This window comes from Condylostylus longicornis, unplaced genomic scaffold, assembly GCF_029603195.1.
Source record: "Condylostylus longicornis isolate FDR11 unplaced genomic scaffold, ASM2960319v2 ptg000055l, whole genome shotgun sequence".
NCBI classification, from domain to species: Eukaryota; Metazoa; Arthropoda; class Insecta; order Diptera; family Dolichopodidae; genus Condylostylus; species Condylostylus longicornis.
In genome coordinates this window covers 12,850,808-12,863,329 of record NW_026578024.1, presented here as the reverse complement: position 1 = coordinate 12,863,329, position 12,522 = coordinate 12,850,808, and the positions used below count along the sequence as shown (strand labels likewise).

The 12,522-nt window shown below is 25.4% G+C and overlaps 1 protein-coding gene across 1 annotated transcript in view; it reads left to right on the top strand.

Annotated features, from left to right (window-relative positions):
- Positions 1-590: 590 nt before the first annotated feature.
- The window catches only part of LOC129612002 (collagen alpha chain CG42342), a 163,804-nt gene continuing 151,872 nt past the window's right edge, over positions 591-12,522 (top strand). Inside the window, exons 1-4 of the mRNA XM_055525443.1 lie at positions 591-654; positions 3,302-3,372; positions 5,929-5,964; positions 9,066-9,101. Of these exons, the coding sequence (XP_055381418.1) occupies positions 591-654; positions 3,302-3,372; positions 5,929-5,964; positions 9,066-9,101 (207 nt within the window). The remainder of the gene's footprint in view (positions 655-3,301; positions 3,373-5,928; positions 5,965-9,065; positions 9,102-12,522) is intronic.

Sequence of the window (12,522 nt, the reverse complement as noted above, 5' to 3'; positions counted from 1 at the left end):
GATAGTCTCATGACATTTAAGGATACCAATATGAAAGATTTGTTGAACACATTAATATTTTTTTCACTTTTTAGCATATTTCTCCACAATATTCATATTGAAAACTATAAGTAACCGAAAAAAAATATAACTAATACAGCTGGTGTATGCAAATAATATGAAGTTGGTCTGTTCAATTATGAGATACCTCCTAAACGCTGATCAAACATTTTAAATCCATTGAAATCATAAACGGCTTTTGTTAACTAAGAATTATTAGATTTAAAAGAAAATTTTACATAAAACAGAAGATTCAGTATGAATTGTTGTTAAGCGTAAACTTCACGGCAGCAAAATAAATTCTGATTCTGCCGAAGAATGCTTTTATTAGAAAATATTTGATATTTCAAATATTGGTTCTCTTTGCAGGCCCAGGTGATAACCAATTATGTTAATAAAAGCGGGGTGACCAACAGCAATGAAAGAGAAATAAGAAAATGGGTGAAAATTTTTGATTTTTAGCTCTAAATCTGGAATAAAACTTGGAAAATTTTACAAAAATTAATTTTATATACACTACTCGTAATTTCCCGAATGTATTCAATTCCGAAATGAATTCTAAGCCTTCAAATCCAGATCAAAATAAGAGCGTTTACGTATCTGAATTGAAACTCCGTAATTCTAATACTTCGGGTCTGATTTCTTAGAATTTTACCTGGATCGCCTCACATAGATTAAATTTCTGTGCTGTCAACACATCGTTTCACAATTATACATAAATAGGAAATGTAAATTTTGCAAAAACATATTATGAACCATATTTGAAATATTTTATGTATAACTTTATAATTGCACTAGATATATTTTTTTCCTATTTGCACACACATTTATGCAATTAAACCTTTACTCATAAATAGTTATCAGTTAAAGCAATCATGATCATTCTAAGCACATTTTGTATATATGCAAAATGGTCGTATAATATGTTGGCATGTAGATGTGTAAAAAAATTTTTTTTTCTAAAATAACAATAAAAATACCTATGTGAATAGACCACATTCAATATAATATATTATATGAATCTCATAAATCCTTCATTAGTTTGGAAACATAATAAAAATATTATATAAACACTATTATACCGCATATATAAATATCAAAACTTTTAGATGGCAAAAGTACCAGAAGCACATCACGATAATAAAACGCTAAAATAGAAAACTAAATAAAATAAAAAACAATAATAAAAATAAGCACATAATATATTTTGAAAGTTATGCAAAAGTGAGGGATTTGGAATGAAAAAAAAAAATATAATGGTAAACAAATGCTTTTTAAAACCGCACAAATTTCATTCAATTCCCTGAGGTCATTTATTTAGTAACCATATATATAAATACATACATACATAAATGTAAAATAGATTCATTCATATCTACAGTTTTACAAAAAATTATTATGTATGTATAGATGTATTAAAGTGTCCTATACCATAATATGCTAAAGATAAATATCGATTTAGTAATTCACAAAGGTCCCCAAATAGAAATGGGAGTGTATAAAGATATATTGGTATTTGTATGCAATTTTGTATGAAATAGAAAATAAAAATCAAGACCAAAGTGCTATTTTTTATACTTCTTCATCCCATTTTTAAAAGTGGATTTTACGCGACGTGATTTAGACCTAAAAATTTTATTGTGTTTTTAATATTTAGATTTGTTTTTTTCACTATACAATAAAAAACTATACTTTGTCTAGTCAATTTAAATTTAAAAATTATGCATTCAATATTTTAATATAGGGATGCAATGGAATTGATACTTGAAATTTGAATGAATCGATTGAAAGAAGGTTCAAATACTTTTCAGCTTTATTAATCTGTAACACTTTAATTGATTTTTTAAAAAGAATTTCTATTTCAAGTACTTAAATGGTCGACTATTTTTGCGGGTTTTAGGTTGGAAATTTAAATTTTTCTTTGCAGTTAAGACTACATTTACCCTATATGCTGTTTTACAACTACATTTACTCTACATGCTCAGTGAAGCAGAAGTAGATTAATATTATAAAATTATGGAAGAATAGTGAAAACGAAAAAATATTCATTCAACTTCCCATTTCTCTAATTCATTACCAACACCGTCCCATTGAACAATGATGGTTTCTCATAAAAATTATTAATGACTCTTTGCTGTTAAGTGATGATTGCCTTGGGGATGATGAATCGTCCGCCACTAAAATCGCTAAGTCTGATAAGATTTGACAACAAGGTTAAAAATATATTATTTAATTATGAACTTCTGAGTGGGAAATGAAAATATAAAAGCAATTAGAAACTATAAGTTTCAAATTGTGATTTTTAAGAACTATATAAGCTTTTGGAAATGCAACATTAATATTTTCCGATTAAAAACTTCTTTTATTTATAACTAATAAAATTCTCTTTTAAAATAAAAACAAGTAAAAACGTTTCAGTCGGTATGAACCGATTGAATTATACCCTGCACCTTTCATTGTTGTATAGCAATTACTCAAACCTGTGAAACCATTCTATAGAAACTTCACGGATATGTCTGATCTATAACTGAACACACAACTACCAAGTTTCATGAATCTGACTTTATTATTTTTCCAAATATTTAAAATTAGCTTTTGGAGTTGTATGGGAGCTACTCGAACCTGTCAAGCAATTCCACCAACACTTCAGAAATATCTTTGACCTATAATTGGACACACAACTGCTAAGTTTCATGAATCTGACTTTATTATTTTGCCGAATATAAAAAATTTGCTTTTGGAGTTGTATCGCAGCCACCCGAACCGGTGCAGCTATCTCATTAAAATTTTTACAGCATATGTAGAATATAATTGGACACATGTATTCAAAATTTTATATTTGTACCTTTATTAGTTTTTGAAATATTTAAAATAAACTCTTTGAGTTGTATGGCAGCTACCCGAACCCGTTGTCCGAATTGGTCCAATAACAATAGAGTTCGTTCTTGGCACAAAAGAAGCAACTTGTGAAAGTCGATTGCATTATTCGTTTTTGATCGTGCGATCGGACGGACGGACGGACATGTCTAAATCAACGCAGAATTTTACACTGAGCAAGAATATATATATATGTCGCAGATGACTCCTTCAAGTAGTTACAAACTCCATACCAAAGTTAATATACCTTTCACGAAGTGCAGGGTATAAAAAATCCATTCAGAATAAAAATTCACAATTTTATATTAAAATACTCGTATGTAGTCACATACACACACATATATAATATACATTTAAAATTTAATTTCTATTCTTTTCCTTGCAGGACCACCGGGACCACCAGGAAAACGAGGAAAACGTGGTAAAAAAGGCGATTCAGGAGAACAAGGACCAGCGGTAAATTATAATGATTGTTTTTCTATTTTTTTCAATTTTTTTCATATTTGTATTCCTAATATCCTTTAAAAAGGAATATATGATGTCAAAAAAAAAGGATATAGGAAGTTTTGCTTTATTTCTATATATGTATAAATGAGTGATTTATTCAATGTTTGCCAAACAAGAAGAATGAAGAATATGGAGGGTGAAAAATCATTTTTTTTTTGCAGTAGCTTGAATCATTCATACAAAACCACAATATAAGGAAATAATAATTATTATTAGAACTGTGTGGAGCTCGTCAAGTGATTAATTGTGTTTACTTTGAGAAAACATTAATATTATATAGTAAACTAACTACAAATATAAGAGGGTCACACAATACTGTACACACGATAATAAATTATAAATGAAACCATATCGGTATAATTTTTATATTTTAAGAGTTGGGCAGTGGGGAGGCGATAGTGGAATAAAAATTGATTTGCTTTAATTTTGTTAAAATACAGAATGAAATCATTTTAGAAATTCAATATTATTTTATTATTAAAGGGATAGTCAAGTGTAACTGATTAGATTATATTATTAATTATGTATTTTTGGTTATGTATAATTAATTTTAGATGGATCGCCTTAAAAAAAGAAAATTCTTTATAATTATATTGAAGAGGTTGTGTTTTTGCGATGATTTATTAACAAAAAGATTTTATGAATGAAATTAATAAAATTCATTAATTTTATACTTGAATTCATTATTCATTTAATATTTTTGTTTCAAATTCAATATATTATTCTTTACCTCATCCAATTAAAGAATTAAATTCAAGGTTCTTACCTAAAAAAAATAATAAATTTCACTTTCATTGGAGGCATAATTTTATTGCACTTATTTAAATAAGATACAAATTTACTTAAATTTCATTATTTTGGTTGAACATAAAAATACAGGGTGAGTCAGAAGGGTACACAATAACATAATTATACAATTGGTTAGAAGGTCAAAAATAGGTAAAACTTTTTCGTGCCGACTTCCGTGTTGCAGTGATTTTAACGAATTTTCACGAAATTTTTAATTGTTCGGACTATTTTGATTAGAGTGTCCCTTCCGAAAGAGATTGTAAGCTTCAAAAATACAATTTCTCCAAGGGATGGTAAAAAACTTGAAAGCAACATGGTACCTAATTTTGTATTTTATGTATTTTTAGAATACCAAATATTGGAACTTAGAAAAAAATCAATTTTCCGATTATTTCGTACGAATTTTTTGAAACTTTAATTTTTTTTTCAATGATTTTTGTCAGCTGCTCAAGCTTTGATTTTAATCAATAAAATAATGTTAAAAAGTACGTTATAGAACAGGAGTACAGGAGTATAGTACATAAATCATTTCTATCTGTAAAATATTCAACACACCCTAGTAAAATATAAAAATTGAAGAAATTGCCACTATTTTTGATTTGTATTAATTCTTAGTGCTTTAATTATCAACTATCACTGATTTTTGATTGCAATAGTCTCTCCAAAAAGATATTTTTTAACAATTGTTATTTTCATTAAAAAAAACTAAATTTTAACATTTTTCATTTATAACTTCTATAAAACCCTGTATGCCTTTCAGAATCACCCTGTATATTATATATAATAAAAATTCAGTTATAGTAATGGCTGTCAGCTGATCTAGGGAGTGTTAGAGGACTTACATGACAAATTGCAGAGCAATATTTTGATACAGATCTTATATTTAGCCTAGATATTTAGCCTAGATTAGATTATTGTTTTGAAATGGAAAAATTGGGAGACTATGTTATGAACTACAAAATAATAGTTTCTCAAAGGACACACTTTTCAAATTTTCATTATTTTATCGAATTGAAATTAGCAAAATATTGAATTAATCACTCATTTTTCAGTCATTCCAATAAATATTTTTTATATATTGCATTTTATTTTAGAAATTAATTAAATTTTTACAAAATTTATTTAAATTTAGAATATATGTATGAAGAAAGAAATATTTTGACATTGAAATCAGAAAATAATTTAATTTGATTTTTAATTTATTGAAGTCGCTTAAACAATTATGCTATCAACTTTAGAATATTTCTAAAAATTGATATTATGTATTGATATTATGTTCCTATAATATTAGGCACGTCATTCAAAATTCTAAATTTAATTAAATTTTGATATTTTTTTTGGCTTTAAATTGAACAGTTTCCGAAACATATACACACATACTACATTTTACACAAACACAAAGAATTTATTTTGTCATTTAGAAATTATTCATTTGAAAGATTCATTTTCATTTCATCAAGTACAAAAAATTGTTCATTCCATTTCATTATTATTCAAGCATTATGAAAACATTATGGAATTCATTTTCATTCAAACATTTTTTGTTTCATACTCTTAATTTTTTTTAAAATTATGTGCCATTAATGATTTTATTAATATTTTTTTTTTTGCGAATTTGAAAAAAAAATGTTTTCATATAAAAATTAAAATTTCAAAATATTTTTGTAATTCATTTGTTTTTGTATTTTGCATTTTGATTTCTATTTGACATTATAGGGTCAACCTGGTTATCCTGGAAAGAATGGAATTCCGGTAGAAATATTTACTTTTTTTTTTGTTATAAATACACAATTTTATCCTTAAATAATAATATTCTTGAAGAAAATATCAAAAAATTTAAAATTCAAAAAATTCGCCTTAAAATATGCAAATTTTCATTAAATTATAAATTCATATTAAATTTTCAATTTTAAAGAGCTTTTTTTTATATAAAGCAAGAAAATCAAAGAAAGAAAGAGAAAAAATTTTAATTTGAAAAATATTATTTCGCAATAGCTAGCTAGCAGAATCTGAAAATAACAAGCGTATACCCGAAATTAAATCTTGAATAAAAAAAAAATAAAAAGTACAATTTTTTTTTTTTCTGATTCCTTGGAAGAGTTATAAATTTTTCCATGGTATTCCCAAAAATATTTTAGCATAATATAATAATTTCGCTCTAAAGAGCATTTCAATTCAATCACGAATTATATGGAATGAGTATATACATGTAATGTTTGTATGTCTGTATACACAAACAAATATCAATCATAAATAATTTTATGTAGACAAAGTACCTTATACAGCATATATAATAATGTTTATAAGTAACACTTATATAGTGTATGTTATATTGTATAAATGGTAGTAAAAATAAAAACGAAAGATGTTTTTATTTCCGACGCGGAAAATTCTAAAATGACAAAAAAATTAGCTGAAATGATGCGTTAAATTAATTGGAGAGAAAAATCATTGGGCAATAAATTGATTTGATTGCGCATTCCAAACACTTAATACAAATATTATTATTGTATAGTATATATTTCTTATTATACATATTTCTATTATATCGTTATATGTAGGTACAATTGTTATACACTCATATTTAAATAATTCCATATAGATATATTATGGTGTATATGCATTCATCGTGATAATAAACATATAAAATGCAAAGTTATTTAACATTTTCCATTTTTTTTTGTAATATTTTATTCTGAAGGGATTTTATTCAATATATTCCCGTATATATATTGGTACATATTATATATAATAAACATGAAAGTATATACGTTTATGTAAACAATATACGTTAGTACAAATAATGTTGTGATCGATGAGATGATGTCCTTTTTTTGTTTTGTTTCCTTCTTACTTTTGTAACTAGTATATACGAGTATAATATAAAAATAAATTCATGTTATATACGAAAATCGTTTACATCTTCGAAATTCTTGTTTATTGCCACCATATTATATTGTGTTAAGGGATGTTAATAAGAGAAAATATTATATTATAATGTCCATTTATCCGCCTCTCATTTAATAAAAACTGAAAGAGAAAGAGGGAGAGAGAGAGAGAGAGAGTGAGAGAGAAAAAGAAAAGTACATTTTTATAACTGTTATTAATAAAGTGATATTAAAAATATTGAATTGTTAGCAATAAAATATATGAAGATTTATTTAAAGATTCATTTTCAATATTATTTTCCGAATACTTCAAAACTCTAAAAATTTTGAATTTCTCTTAATATTTTAAAACATCCTACATAATAACATTTTATAATTGAGTCCAGTAGCAAGTGGAAATTAAGTCGATACCTATTGACAGTGGAATCAACATGACATAAATACGCAGATTTGACCAAAAATAATGAATATTACCAGATACTATTACAAGAGATGACTAGACTATTAAGCCTTCTTAAAACTCTTAAGTTTGCCATTATCGCAGTTCATTAAATATTTGTAGTCCATTCTGCAGTTGGAAACTAGTAAACAAACTACATTTTTCTCTTAAATTAATTTAGTAAAATGTCCAATTGTCCTAGAAAAATAATGACATTTTCCAAAAATGCTTAGTGCCCAAGATTTACTCTTGATATTTTCCATGAAAACAGTTTTGTTTAAACAAAATCTAATATCAAATTTGATACCATTCTAACACAATTACTCAGAATAATTAGACGCTAACAGGCGTTTTAACATAAGTTCGGAAGATAAAGCATTAAATGACGGAGTCTTTAATTAATGTTAAAATAAAGACGCTAAATGACACACAGCATCAGAAGTTTACCATGTTAAAATCCATCTTTTTCCAATTTATTATGAACGCCTTTAAAAATTATTAGAAATGTAAACGAATCTTATTGTTTAATATCCAGTATATTTTTAACGCTAACTTTTCTTAGACACACACGCGTGTATGTGCTCTTGTGTGTATATATTTAATGTTAGCTGATTAGATAGATTTTCACTTAAATAAATAATAACCTATATGTACACAAAATGTGTGGCATTAAAAAAGAAAAAAGTGGAAAAAAATACAAAAACCAAAAAAATAAAATAACAAAAAAAAAGTAAAGAAAAAAAGGACGAATTAGGGGTGAAAAAAAAAATGAAAAAATAAAAATATCCTTATGGCTTAATAAACCATTAAAAACGATTTTATTGCCTTTGAGATTTTCTTTTTCCATTTTCTTTCATTTTCCTGCTTTTCTTTTGTACTTTGTATTTTTATTTCCCTGTTAAGGCGAATTTTTCTCGCTTTTTATTATCTTTATTGGTTTTTATATCAATAATAATATAAGTATGCCCTCTATACATACATGCATATAGTGAAAAATTATTGTATTCAAATACAAACACACACACACACATATTTACAAATATTTTTATTAAATCTTTTCGTTATTGTTATTTTGTTTTTTCTTCCATTTTTTTTTTTCCTGCTTATTTTGTACATTTTTATTGTTTGTATTATGAAATTTATGATTCTTTTTGCAACAACAACAACAACAACATCAACAATAAAATGACGACCATGGTAATGACAAACAATGTTGACAATGATGACGATGATGATTATTTTATTTTTTTTATATCAATTCTTAATGCTATACATAAATAATAAAATATTTTTTTATATATATAAAAAATATGAAATATACACTCGTACGCAACATAATTTAAACACTTATTTAATAAAAACAAAAACCATCACACAAAATATATCCTGTGTATCACATATAATCATCAATGTTTTCCATATATCCTGTTTTGTTTGTTTATACATATATTGACATACTAATATGTGTGATTATAATAAACAATGCAACAAACAAACAAAAAAAAAACAATAATAATTCAATGTAGGCTGTAAAAGGACAAAAAGGCGATCGTGGAATTATGGTAAGAGAATTTTTATTTTTGTAATGGTGCTGGTGACAAAAAAAACAAGCTTCTAAATCCCTCTATGTAATAAAAAATAAAAAAATTTTGAAAGACTTTTTGTGTACTTTTTTTTTAACGTCCTTCTTCAGCTTTTAAAAGAATAATAATAATTTGATGGTGTTTCGTTTATTATACACTTTTGATGCTTTTTAATACTATTTTTTTTGTGCACTTTTCTCTATAAAATAAAATGAAGCAAAATGATATTTAAATTGCCTTTTAATAATATTTTCTTTAAGCTTTTAAAAATGCACCATAATTTCAAAACGCCTTCACCATGTTATGTGCTTTACTAAATGACTTACTTTTTTGTGCAGCACAAAAATTTCCAAATTAAAATTTTAGAAACACATAAAATTTTTCAATGGCACCAATTACTTTTTCTTAAATTCAATGACACTTATTAGTATAACGCATTATATATAATTTTAATTAACATTATTAATAGGGTGTTCGAGCTAGTTGATACGCACAAAGTAATGTGGCAAAATAATATATTAAGACGTTTTCCTTTATTAATAATTCCTATTTGAGTATAGGATCACAAAATTAATTAATATTTTACTGATAATTAATTAAGAACGTATTTTAAACAGAGCCAAACAGGCTGCTTTTAGTAATGGAAAATTCTCATTTTATTGCAATGCATCACAGCAACTAAATTTCATAAAATCTTTGCTTTCAAATCTTTCATTTGCTTTAATTCACCTGTTCGAAGAGTCTCGGAAATTGAGACACGATATCATTTGCGTTCATTATTTCTTGCATTGCAAATACTGTCTTCCCCCAGAGGCTAAAAAAAAGAGTCACGTTTGGGTTCATTATTTCTTGCTATGGAAATGGTGTCTGCTTTCTTCGGCAATTCATAAATTGAGTTTCAGACATTCTATGTATAATTATAGTGGAATTTAATTAAAATCCGAAAAATAAATGAAAATTCTCTTAAAAAGACTTTCCTTTCCCTTATTTGTGAAAATTTTTAATATACATAAAATTTATATTTCAAAAATTTTATTCAGAGCCATGTAAATTTCAAAACTTCAATCGACCAAGTTTCGCTCTCACCAGTTTTCAGCTTTTATTTTAAAAATTTTGATAAAATTTACTAATTGCCACTATTAAGGATTTAAACAAAACAAATTACAATAGGAATGAATTATAATTTTTTTTTATTGTGAATCCTGTATAAAGAAAAACACTTTCCAGATTATTATACTGACTATACCTATAAAATAATAATAGATGTGTAGGAGGGTAACATAGTAATATTTTGTTCCCATTTGTCTTATTATTGCTGACTAATGTAATATATTTTAATATATGTGTATATATAGTGTTGTCTGGATACTGTCATGTTTCTAATGTATTGAATATAAGGACCAATAAATTTCCAAAATTACTCTATAATATGTGGATTTTTAATAGATATATGAAAATATTACATAGTATATGAACATATTTCAGACTTAATTTAATTTATAGATCCATAATAAACTACATAAAAATATAATTTATAAAATTATCACTAAACAATGTCTATATAGTTTTGAACATAGCTCTAGCTACTTAATTTTATATTATGTGAAAAAACAAGATGATTGTAGGCGTATGTGTTTCTGTATATTAATTGTTGTCCTTAAAAAATTTTCAGCTTAATTTATTTCCATCTTTTCTTATAGATAATACAATTGATTTATTTCATATTTTATTTCTAATAAACAACAAAATTACATTTATATAGATGTGGTAATTAACTTGAAAAATATTTATTTATTAAAATCTTAGTTAAATTTGAACATAAAATAGTGTTGATTGTGTATATGGTAACTCGTCCGAATTTAGGATTCTGAGAATAGAATTTTATAATGTCAAATTATATCTGAAATATTGAAAGATTTTACAATGTTCTCAATTATGTTGTCCACTTTAAATTACATTAAGTACAATTTTGAAAGCACATAATTTCTTAAATGGCAAATATTTGGAATAAAATCGGGTTGGAATACGTGTTCATTATCTTCAACCACTTTTAATTCAAGACCATCATCAGTTTAGAAACAAATTATCGTTATGGCTTAATCTTAAACTGAGTACTATATGATTTGGTAGCAAAAATTTTGGTTCGTTTTTAACTAATCTGAAACTATACAAGAAAATTGCATTTTGTTAGATATTTCGAATGATTTTTAACTCTTTCCACCAGCTTTTTGATAGTTTAATTAGCACATGTTTCACATATGGGATTCTATTACCTTTATAAAAAAACAAACTATTTGTAATCACGTAAAAACGAAATAATACAACAAAAAACCAAATACAATGGGATTTTTAATTTGTGTTGTTGGATGTTTGCACTTTACTGGTGTATGCCAGCCGCGTCGAAAGGGTTAAGGTTTTATATACTTATTTTCATTAGTTCTTTCACGCACAAATTGGAAATCATCCTTAAATTTTTAATATTCAACAGCACTATCTATAATTGAATTAGAACGTCTCACATTTAAAATTATTTTATATCAATGTATGTTGGACATTATATGAGCATATCCCAAACGGATATTGAAATATTCAATGTTTATTTAATAAAAAATTCATATGTGATTATTAAAAGGATAATAAAACATTTGATTATATACCAAGTTTATAAATATGTGTGAATACATTTTTCATATACGAAAATTTTCCTCAATTTATTCTCCAATAAATTCTTTTATTGTTCCCATTATTGTTTTTATTTTCCTCCCACATATAACAGAAAATTATATTATTGTGAAACTTTCTATGCTTACTGATTACATGTTCTATATTATTATATTAATACGTTCATATATAATATGTTAAAGAATTAAATTTTTGGGAAAACAAACACACACTAACAAACATAATGCTGAACATTTTTCATTTCCTTACAACCATTTCTTATATAATAAAACATAAGATAAAATGCCTTCTTTCTTCCTGACGTTCTTTTACATACAGACTATACGAAGTATAAGGAATACATTGTACTTATATTCCTTATACTTCGTATAGTCTTGTGGGCTTCATAGCTAAAAACTAATTTGAAGTATTAAACATTTTCTCTAATTACCCATTCTAATCTGAAGAAATATTAGAAAAACACTTCAAATAATTAATAATGAAATGGGAGAAAAAAAATATATATATATATACATAAAATGAAGGGAGAAATTAATTCCTTAATATCAACATGCATGACATGTTCCTTAAAATAATATCTTCTTCTTATGATCGTACACTTTAAATGCGTATGTAAAAAAAATAAATAAAAGGAATGAAAACAATTACTTTAAGTTAAACATTAAGCAACTTAAAGATTGCTCTTAACTTGATGGTGCTACATATGTATATTATTTTT